This window comes from Dendrobium catenatum, unplaced genomic scaffold (genome assembly GCF_001605985.2).
Source record: "Dendrobium catenatum unplaced genomic scaffold, ASM160598v2 fragScaff_scaffold_862, whole genome shotgun sequence".
Taxonomy (NCBI): domain Eukaryota; kingdom Viridiplantae; phylum Streptophyta; class Magnoliopsida; order Asparagales; family Orchidaceae; genus Dendrobium; species Dendrobium catenatum.
In genome coordinates, this window is record NW_021319324.1 from 786,011 (window position 1) to 809,694 (window position 23,684).

General features: G+C 36.5%; 1 protein-coding gene across 1 annotated transcript; it reads left to right on the forward strand.

Moving 5' to 3' along the window:
- Positions 1-807: 807 nt before the first annotated feature.
- LOC110105889 (OTU domain-containing protein At3g57810) lies at positions 808-23,448 on the forward strand. The gene is made up of 8 exons (XM_020835568.2): positions 808-964; positions 1,063-1,174; positions 1,271-1,358; positions 1,879-1,942; positions 13,255-13,360; positions 13,449-13,503; positions 20,727-20,780; positions 22,849-23,448. The coding sequence occupies exons 1-8, from the start codon at positions 883-885 to the stop codon at positions 22,987-22,989; spliced, it is 702 nt and encodes a 233-aa protein (XP_020691227.1). The 5' UTR covers positions 808-882; the 3' UTR covers positions 22,990-23,448.
- The last annotated feature ends 236 nt before the right edge of the window (positions 23,449-23,684 follow it).

Genomic DNA, 23,684 nt, shown 5'->3' on the forward strand with positions numbered 1-23,684 from the left:
CTCTTAAAATTCTCATAAATTAATTAAAAATGAGTCAAATATGGTTGATTCAGATTTCCAGGCCAATCCAAATTTGACCTAATTTTATAAACGAATTGAAATCTCTAACCTGAGAACAATTATTACGTCATCTGACCGGACGTAGAGCTATGTTCGGTCGCCAATAACATGTCCCAACGTGCTCTTACTTTCTACTGCGCGGCCCGACGACTTGACCCGGACCAAAACCCGGGAATGCTATGTTCGCGTATTGCGAGGTATTACTCGGTATTTGCTCGGTATTGCTCGGTATTGCTAGGTATTGCATGACAATAACGAGAAATACCGCTCTGTGAAGACCAATACCGAGCAAATACCGAGTAATACCTAGTTGTACAAAAACTCGGTACAACTCAGTACAACTCGGTATTACTCGATATTTGCTAGGTATTGCATGACAATAATGAGAAATACGGCTCTGTGAAGACCAATACAGAGCAAATACCGAGTAATACCGAGTTGTACCGAGTTGTACAAAAACTCGGTGCTACTCGGTATTTGCTCGGTATTACTCGGTATTTGCTCGGTATTGGTTATTGCCAAGCAAAATCGACCAATACCTAGCAATACCAAGTAATACCGAGCAATACCTAGCAAAATCGAGAAATACCGAGCCATCCTAGGTCCGTTCCGGGTCGGAATTTCGGGGCGCACGATAAATAGTAAGAACTCGTGGCACGATTCTACTAGCGGCCGAACCTAGAGCTACGTGCTGTGACCGACCAAATAAAAGTTCCTAACCTGAACCCGAACATGAAATTTCGATTAGATTCAAATAGATTTTTCTAAGTTTTGTAAAATATTGACACCTCTGGCCCCATCTCCCCAGGTGAGACCTAGCCGATGTTAATTTGCGCGGGTATATCTACTGCATCTACTTCTCCGCCGGCAGAAACCATGGCGGTAGAACGGAGACCCTCGAACGGTAACGCTGACGCTCTAGTTCTTCTACGCAAGTATTTTTATCACGTTTAATGTTACTTCTTCCTTTTCCTATCCATCGTTCTTCTTTCTCGTCCGCAGAGGCTCTTCTACAGCAGTTGAGGGATGGAAGTGCGAAGTTTGAACTCGCAAGCCTTTCGATTTTGCCGTTGCCTTATGGGCCGAGGTTCTTCGCTAGAATTGGCTCCTCATTGTATGATACTATAGTTATGTTATATATGGTAACTGAATTGTTTGGAAGTGAGCAAATAACAATTTCGCTTTTCTTTTTCCTGTTTTTGTTTTAAAGGAATGGGATATCGCCGGCATTGAAGAAAGTGGAACATTACTCGGTACAAAAGGTCACTGGTGATGGCCGCTGCATGTTCCGCGCACTGGTAAGTAAAGAAAATAATCTTGATCCCTTCATAGATTTTTGCATTACTGCCTCTTGTTTATTCGGATTCAAAAAGTATGGATTCATATTTCCAATATTTTATGCATTTAGCACTTCTATTTATAATTAGTTTATGCAATTACCATCGCATGATCTACATCATTCATCGAATTTTGTTGACATTTAATCCAGAAGAACAAGTGTTTTAGAAACGTGTGAACATTGTATTTGAAGAAATCTGATATATGTCCCTTTTTTGTTCATTTAAAGGGACTATTAGGTTGCCTGGTTTAATTGAGAATTCGGTGAGTTTTGAACTGAAATTTGTCAAAGGGTTTGTGAGGGGTTTATAAATCTTCCTTAAAGTAAGTAAATCTGAATTTAGCAGTATTTGATAAAACTTGGATCAAATTGATTATTGCCTATCTGTATCAAGCTTCTCTACACTGTAAAAATGCCTTGCAATGCTCAATATGGCTTTGTTTGAATGATTTATAATCCTGATTAGATGATATTTTCAGGTGAAGGGAATGGCAAGAAACAAAGGTTTGAAGCTTAATATGAACCAAGAAACTGAGGATGCAGGTAGTACGGCAGAAATAACTATAATTTAAGAAATCACTGAGGATATGGTTTTTTATTTTGTGCTTTATTAAGGAATATTTTATTTTTATTATTGAATTTAGATCATGCAAACAATTTTTAGGAAGTGAACTGAAGGGGCATCATAGTTGGTTGGACACTCCAGGGGTCACATATGTTATTAAGTCAAAAGATTAAGCCTACAAGTGAAAGTTATTCATTTAGTATTTCACACCACCATATTTTTTTTTTTTCAGCTATTTGATGTGAGAGAGTCTTGCATTAGAGTCTCCCCCTCACATGAGAACTCTTCATTTAGGCATCACTACCCCTCAAATGAAAGTTTTTTAACAATATCAAACATTTTGAATTAAGAGGCTACTTAGCTAACGAAGACTTCATTAGTCACTTACTATTTTACTTTGTTCAACCATAATAAAAGTTGGCCATGATTTTTTTTAAGGGTTAGGCCTTAAAACCCCTCAAATGAAAACTTTTCAACACCATCAAATATTTTGAACTAAGAGTCTACTTAGGTAATGATGATGTCATTAGTTACTTACTTTTGAACTTTGTTCAACCATAATAAAAGTTGGCCATGACATTTGAGATTCATAAATTGCATGAACCACTCGATCTTAACCATCCTCTATGATACTATTTGTTAGTAAGTGAACTTAAAAGGATACTGAAGTTAGGCTAGATATTTTGATAGCCAAATCTATTTTCAACCCAAAATTTTAAGCTTGTGGGTGAAGGACCCTCACTTGATATTTCTACATTAATATGTTTTTAAATTATCAAATGGTAGGCCATATCCAGAGCCTCTTGTATATTCGTTATATTGCTAGTGAGATAAAATAAAGAGAGAAAAATATTTGGGTGAGCAAATATTGTATCATCATACTTATTTCTGGATATATTGAAAATTTATCCATCTGGTTGCGAATGTATGCTAATGTTGTTGAACCACCACATGGGCATTTAGTTATTCCTAATAACTAGTGTTAGAGCTAGGCTTTGGAGTTACACTGGAAAGGTAGGACCAATAGTATCCAAGGATGGCGTGGTCAAGATGAAAAAGTTTAATGTTAAGGATTTTATATACTACAAGATATGGACCAAGGTTCAATGCACTAGAAAAAAATATTTATATCTATTGGAGATAGGCCGCAAGCCACGAATAAAAAAGATTGGGATATCTTGGACATATAGATGTTTGGAGTTGTATTTCTGAGATTGAGAAGAAGTGTTATCTTTAACATACTGCATGAGAAGGCCATAGCTAGTGTGATAAAAGGTCAGCCAAAAATATATGTGAAGCATTCAATTATAAATAAGGGGTATTTAATGATGAAAATTTCAATTTGAGGATTGATGAAGGTGCTTTCGCAATAATGCATATCAACAAGCTCAATTGATGAAAAATTTGTTGAGCTTGATTGATATCAATTTTGATGTTGAAGTTTGTGAATTGAACTTATTGTCATCTTTTTTAGAGAGCTCATGTGGCACTATAACAATGACCATCGTTCTCGTGCGTCTACAAAGTTGAAGTTGAATGATGCTTGTGACCTGATCTTGTGTGAATGCATAAGGAGGCAACAAGTTAGAGATTCGCCCACAGTTTGAAATTACGCAATTGGGTTTGAGGAGTTTTCTTTTTGTGTGATGAGACGTAAGCCTCAAGGCTTTTTGAGGCCCAAGCCTCAGAATTAAACCATTAAATTAATGAGAAATATGAAATAATAAGTAACTTATTAACATCAAAGAGTTAGATCATAAAAACTCAAAGTAAGACTATTAAAATTCATACAAGGATAAAACCAAAGCTAAAAAATGAAGAAGAAATAAGAAAATAGGCCCTATCTTGGTGTTCCTACACTATTCTTCTCTTTTTATTTGTTGTTTTTACATCCAAGGTGCATCACCTTATTAAATCTTCAGTTTAGGAGTTTAATGCAGCGGTCATAACACATGCATATAATTTAAATTTATCTTTAAATAACGTGTATGCTTCTTGATGCATTTGCACTATGCACTTAAATGCTTTTTGGTGCAGCTGGATGATGCATACGTAAGCTTTGTCTGTGTTGACATGACTTTTGGTGTGCTCATGTAATGCACTTGCACACATTTTTGATGCAGTCAAGTATTGCCATTTTACATTTTTTTTTTATTTTCTACTTGTGTTTCTAGCCTTCTTTCCCCAATAACTTTTCAGTTTTTTTTTGTTGAATTTCGTTTTCCTTGTTGGCCCCTTGGTTTCCCAGTTATCTCCCAGTTTTCATGTTTTCCACTCATTTTCTCTGTTGTTTTCTCGTATACTTGTTGCTGTTTGATCTTCCTTAAGTGCTGTAGTTTTTCCCCATGCTTGCAATTTTTTCCCATGCCACTGTCCTGCTATTTTTTTGTTGTTGGCTGCTCGTTTTCCCTGCTGTGATTGCTCAGTTTCCTCTTTACTGATTCCTATGCAGTAGGCTTCAAAATGTGGGTTATTTTGGTGGTCACTGTTTTGTGGGCACATTTATGTGATATATTAAATGATATTCACTCTTATTTCTTCTATAAATTGGAGCTGATTTTCTTTGTGAGAGAAAGACTTTGAAGAATTTTTGGAATGTGATCAATCAAAACCTGCTGGTCTTGCGAGCTATTTTCTTCTTCCTATCATTTATATATTTCGTCTTGGACTTCGATCTATTCTTCTCTCTATGGTTCCCATTCTACCTTTATCTTTCTTCTCTAAAACTATTGTAAGTTGTGTTGTATATTATTTTATTATGAGTTGTAAGTGGTGCTAGTATTGTTTTATTGTTTTGTTTGTGTTATTTAAGGTTTATGTGAATGAAAAAGAAAGTATGTTTTTATTTGCATTTGTAGAGCAAAGTTTGTTCTTAGGTTGCATCAATTTTGGTGCATTTGCATTGCATGTTCGCACGTCTTTAATTTACATTAGATTTTCTCACTTTTTAAAATAATAGTGCGCCATTTGGAGTCGCTTTAGGCTTTTTATGGAAGTCGTGGGCTTCCCAATGTGGCATGCTTCATTAGGTTGTTGCACGCTTCTTGAGGCAATGACACTTCTCAATGCGGCACACTAAGGTTTACATTCATATTTTTTATTCATGTAGGGCTTTAAAAATACTCGCATTCAATTATTTGCATGGTTGTTTATTGTTGTAATGTGCACATTATCTCATTTTTTAAAATTTTATCTCACAAAAAATGAATGTTCAGTCAAGTCTACCCCTAATAAGTGATTTGACTCATTGATTCTCAAACAATCCCCTGTCAGTAAGGACGTGACATGTGTTCTCTAATCAGTGCTTTGTACTAATAGCTCCACAAAATCAGTGGTTTGACTCAACGACTCTGCATAATAAACAATATGACCATGGTCCTCTAATCGGTGGTTTGGCCTAACGACTCCACAGAAGTAGTGGTTTGGCCCGATGGCTCTACATGGTAAATGATTATGATTGAAGCCCTCTAATCTAGTGATTTGGCCTAACGACTAGAGATCATATGTTCTCCAATAGCTATCACTCTTGTGTGATGAATCATAAGGTATAGTCAATAGGGTAAAAAACTCTCTGTTAGCTAAGGTTGTTTTAATTTGTCTTAGATAAATATTCACTATAGATCCACAAGTTACTCTCATACAAAGCAACTTGTGACTATCGACAGGGAACCTTCGCTGTTAGATTTGGTTGACTACCTCCTCTGCCTAAGTAGATTATGGATCATGATTTCTTGGGATGATGAGCCCATGTGATCTTGATCATGTTCGTTATCATTCCTCCCACGATTTGTTTTAAGTGCGTGGTGATAAATTTCTAATCCTAAATATTTAAATCAGCTGCTACTGTACATCGAGTACTAAGTGCATATCTAATTCTAGGATTAATCGAAATTGCTCTCCCATTATCAGGAGGGGCAATTAATTATAGGGGCTTGTGCCTATTAGAAACTTGAACTCAAATCTTACGGTCCTCGCATATGAGAACTTAATATTTGTATACTGTTTTATCTCTATCTAATCTGTCTTCCGAAATTTTCCCCAAAGCTTGTTCCATTAAAACTCTCCCTACATAAGCGCGAAAAAGTTGGGACAACCCAAACATAAAATTTTCGGAGCTGACACATCGACTTATTAAATCTGTAAAAGGAAGTAGGTGTACTTGTTGGTGAATAAGAATGATTGGAAGTGAAGGTTCTTGCTTGGGTTTCTTGATGGCAGTTCATGATGGGAGGGAGTCACAATAGTTCAATAGTGGCATTCATAGTAGTTAGTGTTGTTTGTTGGCCTCTAAGGACTATGAAGGCTCGAGGAAGCAAGAACTGCAATAGACTTTGGAGTTTGAAGCTATTTGCAATCAATGAATGGACAACGACAATGGCGACAGTGTGAGGTGGCTAGCCGATGAAGCTTTGTTGCGGTTGGTTGCCAAAGGAAATCTTTGATACTGATATGTTGTGTGGAGTTCCAACAAGCATAAGTTGTTTTGAGTTTGAACAAGCAAAAGGATTATTGTCATTTGAAGGTTGGTTTGTTTGTTTTAAGCTTAGAAACTTGTTGACGATAGCGATGATGTTTCAAATAAAGAGGCTTTAAGAAGATCGACTAATGAGGAGCAAGCTCTTTTGGTGGTTGATGACCTTGACCACCAAAGGTGAGTTGTTGAACATGGAGTCCTAGAGGCTAGGGGTGTGAGTCTACAATAAAGCATATTAAGAGGACTTGCAATCAAGGTCATTTCCATTCCAAGAGTCTTGAGTGGTCATCTTAGCATCCTCTCTTCTTTTGGCGTTATGATTTCACTCTTAAGTGGTACATTGCTTATGTCGTTGCTTCCTATCCCGTGCACACTATATGTAGAGGAAATTGTAATCATTTAGTAATAGATACTTGATGACTTGCTTATTCTATCCACGCTCTCCCTAGTCTAAAAACCTAAAGACTTACATAGCCTAAATTTGGTAGCCTAAGCCATAAATAACGAAATCCAAGGAAGAGCCATCAACATGACCAAGGTTAGCTACAAGAAGCTAACAAAGTCAATTGAATTATCAAGGAAATCCAATTGGCTTACCCCAAGTGATGTAGTGGATCGGCGGAAGAAGTGGATATGTTAGAAGGAACACCCATTACATGGAACAAACACAAGCTCTAAGGTATAATAGTAATATATACTTTATGACTTGCTTATTCTATCCTCACTCTCCCTTCAAGTCTAACAAAGTCAATTGAATTATCAAGGAAATCCAATTGGCTTATCTCAAGTGATGTAGTGGATCGGCGGAAGAAGTGGATCTATTAGAAGGAACACCCAATATAGGGAACAAACGCAAGCTCTATGGTTTAAAAGATCATATAATATTCATCTATCCCCTCTTCCTCTTTACATCATATATATATATATATATATATATATGTATATATATATAATTGTAATGGAATGATCTAGAAAACAAAAAGGTAAAACCACAAAAGGTAAACTAAAGAAGTGGAGCTAACATGAACTACAATAAAGATAAAATATTCCCTAAGGTATAAAATAACTATGATGCACCATATCATATTCCTCTTGAGTCAAAAGAGTTGGACTCCGTTGAGGCGCATCATTGGGAGGGAGATAGATGTAAAAAATCGTAACCTGATCCCTGGATCAAAGATTCTGCGTCTTCGATGTATGTCCACAAGCTTATTTAGATGATCACAAACTAGAAGAAAGCACTTATGATATTCCTCAAGATGAAAAATCCATTCCAAAACAAGAACAGCTTTTACTTGAACATCAGGAGATTGAGAATTTAGCAGCTTTATGGTAGGAGCAATTCCTTTCATCTGATAGTGTAGTTTTCTCCCACTCTGCAGTCTCTCATCCACATTGAGTGTTGAAAGAGCTATTAAAGCATCTTCATTTACTGTTATATCAGGCTCATAAAGTAATCTAACAAGTGGCAGAAACAACTTCTACTTTCTAAGAGACAAAATGATTGTTCTACAGAGAAAACACCATTATGTACTTTACAGACTTCTTCAGGTACTGCTGCACAACAAAAGAAGCCCAAGGGCTTCTCCACTAGTTTGGTCAGCTTAAAAGAGTTCTCGGAAAATTGTGCCAATGAAATTGCTACATATCTCTTCGATAAAGAAGTGCCACATTCCAACAAGTGGACAAGATCTGAGATCACACCAGCCTGCACTGCTTTCTTCTGGCATTCAGAATTCGTAGGTATTGTAAAATGGCACAAAGCTTTGGCAGCATTTTCTATAATTTCATTCTCGGATGAACCACCAAGCTTAGCACTTCTTAAAAACGGAATGATGGCTGCAAATCCATTCCCTTCAAGAAGCCATTGAATGATTTGTATGCAGTCAGCTGGAAGGCTAGAAATAATGCCCATTGAAGCAGTTATCTCTTCATCATCTTTGGATGTTTTAATGATGGATTGCAAGGTTTGCAAGCAACTGCTATCTGCTATTACACTGGCATCTACATTTTCTGTCTAGCAAGATAATAGCTTGGTGGCATTGAGCCTTACTAATATATTATTGTTTTGGCTATGTGGAATCAATGCTTCAATAGCATTACACTGTTTGAGCTTAATATTTTATATCTTCAGTGGAAGTTAGATGGCATAAGGCATAGAAAGCTCGAAGAATACTCGTTGTATGCTTGGAAATGTCAAGTTAACTAAAGAGAATAGCCAAACTATGTCATCATCAGATTTCAAAAGTATTAAAGATTCATCATCTTTCAGATCTACTGCAGATGAAACAATGTTCATAATCATAGTGGCCGCAAGTTCACTTAATATATGATATGTAGAATAGTGGTGGCGACATAAAAGGTGAAGAAGTGGAGATACTGCGCCTTTGCCAATCATTTTCACACCATTTTCAGGTAAGCTTGACAGGCTTTGAAGTGACTTAACAGCCATTGTTTTGATATCTGGATCACTATGTTTAACCAGACGAAGAGGGATGTCCAGCGCACTATCTCTAAAAAGAGCTGCTTTACTTTGACCAGGCAGCTCAATTTCAGCTAAGGTCATCACCATGATCCTCTTCACATCGTCATTTCCTGATCCAAGACATCGGAATAGTGGCTTAAAATAGTTTGCCTTTGCCATTTTCACAACATTTTCATCGAGATAAGAAAGATTCTCCAATAGTTGTGTCGCATTACTTGCAGCCTGATTACCATTATTCGTAGAATTCACCAAAAGAAAAATGCAGCCACGGGCCTTGCCAATCTTATTGTGAATCAGCTCAGTTCTTGATAACTCCTGCGAAAGTGCCACAGCCAATTTACGTTCCTCACTATGTCTTCCAAGAGACATCACAACAAATTCAATTAACTTATCGATACCGACAAGTTGTTTCTTTGTATCATTGCTCTCCTTACTAGGAATATAGGACAAACAGAGCATGACACCTGATCTCCAAACTCTTTCAAGCAAACCAACATGAACAGGTAGATAGTTCCAAAAAACAATCCAATCATGATGAGAGTTCTCTTTGCAGAACTCCAGTCGGTCAAGAGAATGGAGGTGCATGTAGCACCTCCTACTCATCATTAGATTCAAACTTAGTTTTGACGTTGGCAATGGTGATGAATGTGCTTCTTTCCCTCCACTCTTCAATGGATTTCTTCAAAGTGTAGTTGGACGCAGATTCATTGTGGAATTGCAGGTGACGACATCGGTCCCGCGGCCGGAAGCACATGATCAGGTCTGGGTCGCGCTAGATGGGGTCAGAATCACTCTAGAGCGAATCAGAATCGCTGGCTGGTCGCGAGACGAAGCAGGATTGTGGGTTGGTCGTGAGACGAAGCATAGGCGGAATTGGGGTCGAGCTGTGGGAGAGCGGTTTGGATGCTAGCCGTGGAATTGTGCGTCACATGTGTGGCGGGAGCAGGATGATCGGGCTCGATTTAGGTGAAGTCGCGATCATATGCGGAAACGAAGGAGTTCGATTTGATGAGCGGTGTCACGCAGAAGTTGCCAACGGAGGTGGAGGTGGGAGTGACGGAGCCGAGAGTGGCAAGTCGTGCGGGAGCGGATCTGATCGGGATATGGCTTGCTGGAGTGGAGGAGAGTCGCGGACGACAGCCATGGAATGGTTGCGGACTGCATGGTCGGGCAGAGGATCTCGCCATTAGAGTGGAAGTTAGAGCGAAGGATAGTCTAATTGCAGATCTATTTGCGATCGCATGAAGCATTGGCGGAGGGCCGCTGGTCGGGCTACGAATCTTGCCATTGGAGTGGAAGTTGGAGCGGAGAATAGTCATCGACCGCCCATCTTCTTGGGCGTTCATCGTCATCGACCGCCCATTTTATTCGGCATCGATCTTCGTCGATCGCCCATTTTCTTCAACTTCGATCATTATCCACCCATTTTCTTCAACTTCGATCATCGTCCACCCATTTTCTTCGGCAACCCGTCATTCTTCACAAGCTCCAGGCTATGATACAAACTGATGTAGTGGATCGGCGGAAGAAACAGATCTGCTATAAGGAACATCCAATCTAGGGAACAAACACGAGCTCTAAGGCTTAAAAGATCATATAATATTTATCTATCCCCTCTTCCTCACAACATTTGTATATATAATTGTAATGGATGTTCTAGAAAACAAAGAGGTAAAACCACAAAAGGCAAACTAAAGAAGTGGAGCTAACATGAACTACAGTAAAGATAAGATATTCCCTAAGGTATAAAATAACTATGATGCACCGCATCACCACGTTTGGTTGGTATTAAGGTGGACAAACATTTTTAAGTACTAGAAATCATGCTTTGATGCATTCACATGTTTGGACTTCAATCACTCATTTACTTTGTTTACTTCAATTTTATGCCGGAGATCAGATGATGTAGAACAATCATGGGAAGATGAGATGCTTAAGGACGCTTGCACGTTTAGTTTTAAAGAACAATAATAAGCAAGATCTCATGTTGGTTTGAACGATAAAATGAAATATTAAAGTGATAAATAAAGTTGGTTAAATTACGTGTATAGAAGTTAAGAGCATAAAAATCAATCAATTTAATCCACTTTTGCATTTGTGAATGGTCTCAACAATAAATCCCTTCGTTAACATTAAGACTAGCTACTATAATGAACCCTTCACTCAACTCTTCCTATTACTAGGCTTTAGCGGAGGGACCAACAACATCTTTGTGAATCAAAATATAACCACATGGGAGAAATAAACTAAGAGGCTAAAAGAGTCGGAGGTCGAGTTTATCCGAAGTATGAAGTATACGAGGCTCTGGTGGTCATAGGAAGGCTTGGAAGGAGGTAGGTGGCATCCACGAACCTTCTTGAAGGTGTGATCAGCAATCTGACGCGTGGACGGGGACTTATCCGATCAGTTGGACAGCAAGTACACGTTCCGGATCTTCTAAACAGCAGGTTGCAGGTGCTTGATACGTGAAACAACAACAAGGAAGATGTCTGGACAGTAAGGGGGTTGAGTTTTGGGGCTGACTAGCTGGTGGGGATGTGCAGAATTCAGTGGACAACAGTTTACCAATTCTTTGAACTTCTGGACAGCAATCCCGTTAGGAAGATTTTAGGCTCTCTTGTTCCGTTTGGAGAAAAGAGAGAGGTCTAAGGGCTAATTCAAATCAGCTATAATTTGAATTTCAATTGGGCATAATTTGGGGGATTGAATGATAATTGATTGAGGCAAGAATTAAGGAGAAATTAATGAGGGGTAGGCCGGCCATGAGAGAGAGGGGGAAATTTATGTCTAAATTCGTTGTATGTGGTCCACGGCATTAATGACGATGGGGGATTAAAATCTGAAATTAATCTCAGATTTTATTAGATTGAATTGCTTTCCTAAATGGCTTGGGCTAACTGGAAATAAATTTGAAATTCAAATCAATTCGATTTGAATTTGAATTCTTCCCAAAAATGCTATGGCCAAATATGGAAGGTATTGAATGAGAAATTTAATGTGGGGATCCAATGTGAGGAGAGGTGGTGAGGCCGGCGGTGAGGAAATTAATTTGAAATTTGAATTCAAATTAAGTTGTAATCAATGCCTTAATTAATGGGCTTGAATGGGGCTCCACTCATGGTGAGGCCGGCAGCATGTAGAGAGAGGGGAGGAGTGTGGGAGCCATTGAGGAATTTCCAAATTAGCAAATAGGATTTAGGAAAGCTTATGATGAAATCCATTTGAATTTGAATTTCATCATGATGCGGATTTAAGTACTTTCCTAATTAGGAATTTCCAAAATTGGAAAAGTTTTGAAATTCAAAATTTGAATTTCAAATTGACTCCAATTTTCCCTCTCAAACCCAACTAAATTTGGAAGATAGCATGATGATTGAGATCATCATCCCAATGGAAAAGGGGTCTTGGTGGGGGCGGCGGCAAGAGGAAGATGCGGGTTTGGCTTTGGGTGGAGGTGGCTAGGAGCTAGGCCGGCGGGTGGAAATGTGGAGGGGGAATTTGGTGGGGATCAAGGGGTATTTTGGTGGCGGAATGAAAGTGGAGGGAATTCAATGCAAGAAAAAAATTAAAAGAAAAAGAAAGATAAGAAAACCGCGAACCTTGGAATCCACCAAGATTGACGGGTATTGCTTTTGCCCCACTTGGGCCTCTCCTCTCACGAACTCACTAAGAGATCATCCAAAGAAAGAAAACCTAGAACTCACAAAGAGATCCATAAGCACAAGCTGAAAATTTCATATTAATCATCATTAGCCCTTCTCCAATAAGAGGAGGGATTTAAATGACAAATATAATAAGGGAAAATAAAAGACAACAATGCCCTCGGGGCTTACAAAGAACTAATCCCTTAAGCAAGGGCTTAAATGAAAAAAAAAAATAGTAAATAAATAAATGCATCACATATAAATGAAATAAAAAAGGCGTCATCATAGCCATCGATCATCGGCCACGTCCCTGATGGAACATTAAGGGTCTGATGTCCGCATCATCACACCTCCTTGAGCTTAACAAATTTGAGATCACACATTTCTAACGGATAGTCACTAATCGGAGAACACATAATACTAAAAGAGTTGGAGGAGAGAATCTACAATCTTTCAGTTCAGTGGTTTATCACACAATATTCTGAATCAGTTCCATTGCCATATGCTTCTTAACTAATAGGTTGATGTTACTTACTACTTGGTATTTTGCACTATAGCATTTTAGCTGCAGCTTTTCACGAATCTTATCATTCGGTTGAACTTCGTATTAGTTATCTCAACTCACCTATTCATACATACAACAAAATGCATTTTTCTATGTATATGCTAACTTAGTTTGCTATGCAGATGAATTGCGAATGGCCGTCAAGGAGGTGATGTGCGACAATGGTGAAGAACGACTTCAATATGAAGAAGCACTTGTAGCAATTACTATAGACGAGTCCTTAAAACGGTAGGTTGAAACAGTCGGAATGCTCTAGTGTTTATACATGTTTTGAAGATTACTTTCTATGACGTTTTGTTCAACTTTTATAATGCAGATATTGCCAACGGATTGGACGATCTGGCTTCTGGGGTGGAGAGTCAGAGCTATTGGTAAATATATTCTATATATACATATATATATATATTTTACTCATTTTGGGTTTAATCTCAAAAGACATTTTGTAGAAAAGTTCATACATTTTCCTGATTGTTTGGAGCTTATGCAATTTTTTCTGGGTGACTAGAGAAGTAATTTTGTTGCGGTAATTAATAATTACCAAAAATGAATACAATCTGTGGATATAATCATATAACCAGTACAAGGATAGATCAAACTGATTTTGCAGACATAAATGCTGATTTTTCTTCTGCCAAACAGTTCAAGCTTATTGATGAAAATCTCATTGTTTACATTCAAAAGAAATGTTAAGCAAATAAATAAATGGCCAAGCAAAGTTTATTTAGTTTTATTATTTGGTAGTTAATTTATTGTTTAAATTTTAGTTATTTGGACATGATTAAATTGTTTAAATGTTTTCTAATTTGGACGGCTTCTTATTTGGTTTAAGTGGCTTGGCTCTATCCTAAGCTGTAATTTCAGTCCCTATCTCGGTGTCACCTTTTGAGATCTTTTATCCGGTTCTTCTAGGAACAGTCATGTGGGCACACCTACCTCCAGCTAAATTTCAAGAAGCAGCATCGTAGAAAGTTAATTAAGCTATATATATAATTAAGGAAAAATTTATGCCAAAATATTTTACATTAAAAAAAAATTTGCGTTTTTTAAGAAAACTATTTTTTTTTTTTTGTGTTTTCTTAAGAAAACTCAAAATTTTATATGCATTTTGTCACGAGAATGCTATGCAAATTTGCTGCGCGATCACAGGCTCTTTATTTCGATTGAGGAATACAAATTTAATTTGCGTTTACTATAGAAAATGCAAATTTATCTTCTGTCACGAGTGGTCGTTTTGGGTGCTATAAGTAGCCCCTTATGTCAGTCATTTCCTCAATACTTAGGGTCAACAGAGTTAGTAGAGCGAGCTGTAGTGGTACTAGTGATTCTGCATTCCTTTTTAAAGTGTTTTAGAGGTAATTCGTTAATTTTGTATTTATTTGAAGTTTTAAAGTAATTATTTACTAAATTATCTTTTAATTTTTTATTTTTTTTTCGTTTTCTTATTTACTTAATTTTTCATAGCCTGTTCATTCCTTTTTTTTTTCAATTTTAATAAATAAAGCGATAGTTTAGTAAGTCAATTTTCTATTTCATTTAATTTTTTATTAAATTGCTATTTAATTTTTTCCCTTTTCAAGGTTTTATTAAATTTTTTTATCCTTATCATTTTTATTTTCTAACATTAATTTTGATTTTGGGGGTGTTTATTACCTTGCAAAATTTGAGCAGAATTTTAGACGAATTTTGCATAAAAATCCGGCGAAACAGAATAAATAAAAAAATTGAAATCATGCTGAATCTTTATCCTTTTTCTCCCCGGCTTAGTCTTTTGAATTGAACAATGTAATATTAAGATGACGCTTATAACTTTTCCTAATGTGTTACATTTTTTGGCATTATAGAGTATTAATTTGTCATTGAAAATTAGAAAAATGGAGAGAAGTTTAAAAAATGAGTTAAAAATTTATCTAAATTAATTGAATGGCATGGAATTAAAAAATACTTAGTTAATTACATTTTTTTTTTGCTTGATTAATTTTCTACAATACTTCTTAAAATTTTCGATGCAAGTATTGGAGGAATTTTAAGCCAGAAGGGGCATCCAATTTGCATTCATTATTTAGATATTGAATGTAGCAAAACAAAGATATTCATATTATGATAGAGAGTTTTATGTTGTTTTACAAACTTTTCTTTATTGATGATGTTATTTTTGAAATATTTGAGTTCCCAAAAGAAGTTGTGATTTAGACATGCTAATTGGATTGGGTGTTTAGATGAATAATCTTCTGTTTCTAAACAATTGGCTGATATGGAGAATTTTATATGCAGTGTACATTAAAATGATTGGCTTTGCTCAATAAAAAAGATTATGCCACTTGTAAGGACTTTAGTGTGATTTATCATAATTTAAAAAACAATTCATCAATTCTTAAGAATGGTTATATGATTAAAGATGATTATTTATTCACGATACTCATTTTTATATTCTTAATTTATATTTGAGGAATTTTCTTATTTTAGTGTTATATGCTGGGGTGTTGCTACCTATTTCGAAAGTGATAAGGATATAATAATGTCTGTCAGATATTACTTGTCAAGTTTAAAGAGAGAGGTTTCACATTTGTTTCACCATGTGGGATTTGTTAGTTTGTGAAGGGTAGGAGGAACACAACATAGGGCTTTATACACTTCTCCCTATTTTGTATAAAATTTGTTGAAACCTTAGTATTATTTTGCATTATGTTTACCGGGAAATTTGAGAATGCATGATTCTATTTTTATAATGATAGTTCTTTTTTTCCCAAAATTGTTAATTTCATATCATGCCATAAAATTATTAATGAATCTCACATTGTTAAATTTGCTTTTAATAATTTGCTTTAGTTCATAGGTTGCCTAAAGCTAATGTTGGGATGTAAAATTCATTGAGTTATTTCTTGAAACATGGGAACACAACTACTTATCAGTCATAAATTCATGAACAGACTTGAAGTTTTAGTGTGAGTTTGGGTGATCTATTACATTGCTTGCTAAAAGACCATGCATCTAGCTTAGATTTGATATAAGTTATGGTTTAGTTTCTACAATTCATCTGTCAATAGATCTATTAGTATGACTACAGTTTAGATTATCACAAGATTTCAACTTAAAAAGCCTATGAATTTTGTTAAGCTTCATATTGAGTATAGGCCTAATGATGTAGGACTACGTATGAATGTGATGATTTGTAAGATCTTGTACAACTTTTGATTAGAGAATAATGAAGAAAACAACAAGCACTTAAAAACGACGAATTAAAACGAGAGAGGGATCACACCCGCTTAGGCTAAGTCACATAACCAGAGATTTGAAACTTTAAAATAAATTAGAAAACAACATCATGTCGGAATAGTAGTTTCAGTAAAAATCCCTAGTCTAACAATAAGAATTAGTAAGCAAAGAAGTACACTTAAAAACCTACGTTTACTAAGCTTAGCAGCAGCATGCGACAATTGGCCTTCGCGATTACAGTCAAACCACAAGAAAAATTAGACTCATGAAATAAGAGAAGAGGGAGAGTGCAAAACCTTTGTTAAGGACCGGCGACAAGCCTCCACTCGACGATCTCCATTTGCTTGTCAATAGCCTCATCCAAATAGTCCAAGATACGCTCTAGGTAGTCCTCAACTGTGTGATCGATCCTCGGGTTGACGTCAAAGAAAGTTGAATGGAGAATGTGCATGAATCCGTGTTCGTCGTAAGCAATCCTGTAGTCCGTCTCCGGATCAGCCATCCATGCGAAAAGCCGCTGTTTTAACTGTGAGTAGTGCTGGATGATAAGGAGAGACTTCTCCGAAGGTGCTACAGTGAAACGAGTCCAGCAGAAACTGATGGACAGCAAGCTGCCCCTTTTATGTAGCAGGTATGAAGCCTCTGGCTGATGAGAATCCAAGAACCATTGCAGGAATTTTCTGGCAGCAGCTTTGGAGAGCAGGAAATCCAACGTGGGATAGGGTTTGGGAGGGGTTTGTAATGGAAAAACAACATAGGAGCCTTGGGGGAGATTTCGGCCAGCAGGGGGGAGAGCTTGAGGTTAATTCCAACTTGGGAGGAGTGGTTTTTGGAAAGGTTTAAGACGGTGGGAACAAGGGGAATTTCAGCCAAAAGAAAAGGAGGAGTTTTGAATTGTTTCCAAATGGCGTGAAGTGATTTCAGGAAACAATTTCAAAAGAGATCTCTATGTGGCCGACGGCATAGGGAGTAGGAGGAGGGAATTGGGGAGGCATTCAATGCTTTATTAAATTAAGAAATTAAATTTAGAATGAAAGATTTCATCAAATTTAATTTGAAATTTAAATAAGCTATGAATTAGGAAGTTACCAAAAAAAAGAGTATATTATACGTAACTATTTTAAATTCAAATGAATTTGAATTTACTCATGAATGGAGTTACCTAAAATATGAGAGGTTAATTTAGGAAAGGTTTAATGGCAAGTTGATGATGGTGGGGAGGACCAAGAGGAGAGGCCGGTGGTTGGGGTTTGATCGTGGGTGGCTTGGTGGTGGAGGAAGTTGGTTTTAGCCAATGGGTGGAGTGGGGGTTAGGGTGGCCTGCGACTTAGGGGTTTCGGGGAGGTTCTAGGCCGGCGGTTAGTGGAAGAGGGGAAGAGAAAATAATATAGGGAAGTAAAACCACGAACCCGACTTATCTAGGTTGGTGGGTGATGCACAATTCTTCCCTCTTCTAGGGATCTCACTCCACTCTCAAGCTCTCATGAGAACTCCAAACAAAGTGAAGAAAATTTGTGATCAATCATTCATTACCTCAAAAAAATAAAGCAAAGGGCTATAAATAGCCTAGTACATGAGACTCAAGAAATAAAAGATGAAAATGCCCTCGGGGCTTACATACGACATCCCTCACTAAAAGGGTACAACTGGAAATTTCATAAAACAAATACACTACACTGAAAATAAGAAAATATATAAATAAGAAAATAACATAAATAAATCAAAAATACAATGACTCGATCGTGGCCATAGATCAGCAGCCACGCCTCTAATAAACCTTTCATGCTCTGATGTCCCCATCACCTAATCTGCTTGCATAATCACTCAAACAATGTATGCATGAATTGCATTGACATATTTGTTGAAATTTGATGACCAATGATAGGATTTGATGACCAAAGCAGCACACAACAATATTAAAAATAACAAACTTACTTCAAATATATCTAGAAATAACACCAAGGGGGATGTAATTATTAATTTCCAAGCAAAGAAAAACAAGATACAAGTTGATTCACTGTTCGAGAGGTGAATCATCTCTCCCACAATTCCTAGCAGACACTACGAACCCAAAAACTCCTAAAAAATTGCTACAGCAAATAAAATTCAAACATAAACCCTTAACCCCCCACAATCTCCCCCATTAAACATCCCTAAATCCTCTAATAAATGCCCCTTACTTCTTCCCCAAAGAGTTCCTCCCAAAACCTCTTCTCCTATAGATGATAAAGAAGGTCATGGGCCCCACATGGGCACTTGGGCAGCTGTCCACCTTGGCAATTGTGCTGCCAGCTGCTACATCAATGCTCCCCTCTAAAAAAGTCGCATTGTCCTCAAGGTGGAAAGAGAGAAGCTACTTTTAGATGGTACTGTAGGGCTCTCATATCGCCTCATACTTCTTGATCTCTTGTCTCCTTGGCGCAACCCTTTCACCTCTAGTGGTTCTAACAGCACCATCAATATCCTCTAATAGTGTGGCCGGTAGTGCGGGCGAGGGTGTGTGGTTTCCATTGGCTTGTCTCAGTTGCGATACATGAAATATGAGATGGATGGCTGAGGTCGGTGCAACTGTAGGCTATATGCCACTACGCCAATGCGCTCCACTACCCCATTGGGCCCAAAATAGCTAGGGGGAGCTTCTCATTCCTTCTTTGAGTCAAATTCTTCTATCTATTTGGTCGGATCTTCAGATAAATCATATTCCCTATCTCAAACTTCACGTCTCTCCTGTGTCAATCTGCCTGCTTCTTCATGATTTGCTATCCTATACGTAGACGCTCCTTCAATTATGCCAAAATATGATCACTTTTTCCCAAATACTGCTTTACTGATGATACTGATGTGTTGTTATGTGGCTTATGCCCATAATATATTAGATGAGGGGATCTGATGCAGGCAAGCCGTACCCCCCAGTCATGTTGCTTCAATTGTAATTTTCATATTTTTGGCCATTGTGACTTTCCGATGATGTTTTGTATGAGAAGGAAATCTGTTCTTTTTTTTTTTTTTGGTTTACATGGCTTCTCATTCTATTTAAGTGGCTTGGGTCTATCCTAAGTTGCAATTTTAATCATTATTGACCATTTTGTGGGTATTTCTTTTTTGTGACATCTGTGCATAATTTTTGTGATTTTTATTCGGGTCTTTTGCATGTGCGCCTATCATTTCTCTAATTTTGGTTACATTCTGATTTTCTTAGACCTCTTGGGAATTTCTTTGGCAGTTTGGCTCCTGTAGAATGCGGTGATTCCTTTGTTGCCTACTATGGTGTTTCCTATGTATCTGGCTTCTTGTCGGCTTTTTTTTTCATGTGTTTTTTTAAGCGTGCAATTTACTTTTAAATTATTGATGTGTGGCCTTATCATTCTTGAGAATTAATCATCTTTATGATATGATATCTATACATAGTTAGTTCGGGGATGTAATTAAACAAAATTTGATTCAACGAAATTTTGATTCTAGTTCAATCTTGGTGTTTTTTTTATGCATGATTTCTTTGAGTGCGGTACAAGTTTGACTATCTAATTTTAAGCAAAGTCATCTCCTTATTTTGACATGAGGCATGAATTTTCTTCACTTTGGTTATATCTTTTCTTTATCTGATTTCTTCTCAATATCTTCTTATAGTTTTAGTATAGTTCTTAATTTTACTTTGATACGATTGGAGTTTTAATTGCATCAGAAAACATTCAATTGCTTGTTGATTTTATTGGTTTGAATTTTAATTCAATCTTTTTTGACTTATTGTTTCATTGCATTATCATTTGGATTCTAAATCTCATAGTTTTTTGTTTGCATCTCAATAAAGTATTTTTTGCATATTTAGTGGTCCTTAATTTAATAAGCTTAATTTCTTCTGCGCAATTACACTCATTGCATCATTCTAGTTACATCAGGAAATTTGAAACATAAATTTTCATGCATCACCTGTGCATTTATCAAACCAATGAGATATGTTGATCATCCTCCCTCCAACTTTAATAAGAGCTAAATGATATTATATATTCGTTGAGAATGACCGTGCAATTTTGTTGTCATTGATTGGAAGTTTCAGCTTATCAACTTCAAAGAAAACAGTATGTGCAGATCATAATTTAATATTGGTTTCGTTGCACCTAATTAAAAAAAATGCACTTCGTATATTAGTGATGAAACACTCATAATTGGATTTTCCAATTCTCAAGTTCTAATAATTCCAGCTGCATCTACTTGAAATTCCAACCAATTTGCAGCCTCATTTTTTTATGATAAAAAATTTCTTCAATTACTGCTGGCATTGGAGCTTCCTATTTTGCTGTTTTTATTCATCTGTGTATTGTGTATACTTTATGTTAAAGTTGTCCTGATAAGTCTCATTTTCTGACCATTATAACATTCTCAGGTCCTGTCAAGGCTATGCCATCAGCCAATCGTGGTGTATATACCTGTACATGAGGTCAGTTTCCATCTTGATTCATAATCTGCATGGTGAGATTAATTGCATAAACATAAATTTCATGCTATTTTGCCCAGGAATGAAATGAAGTAGGTCATCTTCACGCTTTTTCAAAAAAATTTTTTTTTTTGGAAATCCCTCGGAAAGTCCTACGCGTTCCATAAAATAATAAATACAGGTCCTTAAAGAACCACAAAGCTCTCTAGAAATACAGACATCGAAGAAAAACCTACGAGTCAGTGGTCCTACCTATTACAATAAACCAAAATTAAAAGACAAACAAAAAAGGGCCTAACAAAGCAACCAGCCAAAAGTGTTGTACCAGCAACCAGTACAATGCACAGCCGAGCACAGAGTTGCAGAAGAGAGAGATCCAGCTCGCTGCATAAGTGCCGCAGAAAACACGGGGGAAGAAAGTAAAAGAGGCCAAAAAATGCTCAACCAACCCAGCACCGCAGGATGTACTCCCATTACGTCCCCTGAGCACAACCAAAACAATATGCAACATGCCATGCAAGCATGAAAAGGGAACCACAACAAAACGAATAAGAAAAGAACCAATTCAACTAGCAATCGAACACACCAAACAACCAACCAACGGGAAACAAAAGCCACAGACCCCAAACAGACACAATGAAGACAAATGAAAAGTGAAAGGCCCAACAACAAAACCTCCAAGATAACCAACAATTACTTATTCCTCGATTTACGCCTTCGACGATTGCCACCACCATGAGAAAAAAACTTTTTTAACAATACAACTAACATTCAAATTATACAACTCATAAAAAGCATCCTCCGGCTCTTTAAATTCATCCATCCCCAACATCTCTGCAAGGGGAAGAAGTCAGGTTCTAAACCCTAAATGACTACACGAGTACTAAATTATTTATGTACATTCCATGAAAGTTGTAATTTTGATAAATTTTTTTGCTTGGTTGATAATTTATATTACTTTTTTGAAGATTACCCACTCTTTGATTTTGAAAGATTTGAATATGTTAAATGAAAATTATTTGGTCATGCTCAATTGTTTTGGCGAAGTATTGCAAATGAAACTATACTTGCATTAGCTAATTTAAAGCATAAACTTAAAGAGGATTATTTGTCATGTAATAAATATTGGGATCAGCTACTTGAAAATTGTAAGCATTGTGAATAAGGTTAATATGATATGCATGAATATTATCATAGGCTTAGAAGTCCTGCATTTAAAGATCCTATGCCTCTCGTTTATTTTGTTACTATTATTTATTTCATTGAAGGTCTTATCTAAGATATTTGAAACAAATTGAGTTACAGTATACCAAAAATAGTACTTGAGTGATTAATTAGATCTTTGGATGTTCAGGCACATTATCAATGTTTTGTTGGCATTGTCACACTTGTGATTAAAAACACTTAGAGAAAATTCATTACCTTCTCCTTCAAAGCTTGTTGAAAGTACGCAGACTCAAAATTCATGTGTGGTCAATCAAATCTTGCTGAAGAAATCATAGTTCTGAGCCTCTATGAGGAATTGAACTTACTATTAGATGTTAACTTGAACAAATTTTGCATATTGTAGTTGAATAGTTGATTGATCAAACTTATGTAGTGATTATTGAATATGGAAGTAAACAAATTATGCCTAAATCTGTTAAATCAATCGAACAAGTTTATTTAACTATTAATGAAAATTATTTCTACCTATCAAATTAACAGTTATTTTATTTTTAGTTCTTGATTTCATTAGATATAAATTCATTCCGATTGACTTAGTAGAAAATGAAATTACTTCAATATTTTGATGAATTTGCTAATGGTGAAAGCACAAAGAAACGTTAATTTTATATTTTCGTCGAATCTAAAAATGTATCAATTATTTGGGTAGGCTTTCCATAATGAGATAGTTGATTTATATTGGCATTTCATAGTCGTGTGCTGTGCATATTTTCAATTATCTTTGTCATATCATATGTATAATTAAGGCATAAATCATTGTCAGTATTCTTTCAATATATATATTGGGTTTCTAATAGTTTCATTATTTATTTTCTACTGATTAATCCTTACTGTTGGTTGACAGCACTCAGCAGCTACTGGAAGCAATGGTTTCATTCCTATTGCTGAATACGGTTCTGAGTTCAAGAAGCCTAAGAAAGGGAAGGCAAGGATGGCAGTGAGATTACTATACAGCAGCAACAACCATTATGATCTACTCATATGAGAAATGCAGAATATATTTGTATTTGACGTCCAATTCTTTCCAAGTATAATTGAGCGACGAACAGAATGCATTTATCTCTTGTATTTGAGAAGTTGCCTAAATGAAGCAGTGCTTGTCTCTTGTGTTTGAGAACTTTCCTTTCCTATATTTGCTGCAAGCTGCAATCCGCAAGATCCAGGAATAGTTGGATGAGATATATTTTCTCCGTACAGTCTCTGGAATGTCCGGAGGCGAATCAGGATGCGTTGCATCGTCCAATATACAACAAAATGGTGATGTGACACATCCTGATTCGCCTATGACTGACCGGTGACCGCACGTAATAATTTATACCTCACTCCATGTATGCTTGAGAATAGGAAAAAAATGGGTTTGTTTTGCACTTCTAAATAGAAAAGAGTTCATATGTATGGAATATACCTAATTATTGTTATAAGAAGTATGCTCGCAGCACATGCATAGGATTTTGGCTTTTGGAAAGGATTTTGAGCTTTATGTATATGGCTCTGAAGACTCGTTAACAATTTTTTAGGCTCAGTTTTTTAAGTTTCTCGCCTGGCTATCAGAAGAGCTGGTTGCAGATTCATTCTTAAGGGTTTAGATGTTGGAAGAAACTAGAGTTTTGGTCTATCATTAGCAGGCCATCTGAATTTTTTTTATTTTTCTTCTTTATGAGCGTTGATGTTCTCGAATTT

Coding starts and splice junctions, on each gene's coding strand:
- LOC110105889 (XM_020835568.2), top strand. CDS start 883: ATGTTAATTTGCGCGGGTATATCTACTGCATCTACTTCTCCGCCGGCA. Junction 965..1,062: donor AGAACGGAGACCCTCGAACG/GTAACGCTGACG, acceptor TCTCGTCCGCAG/AGGCTCTTCTACAGCAGTTG. Junction 13,504..20,726: donor GTGGAGAGTCAGAGCTATTG/GTAAATATATTC, acceptor TAACATTCTCAG/GTCCTGTCAAGGCTATGCCA.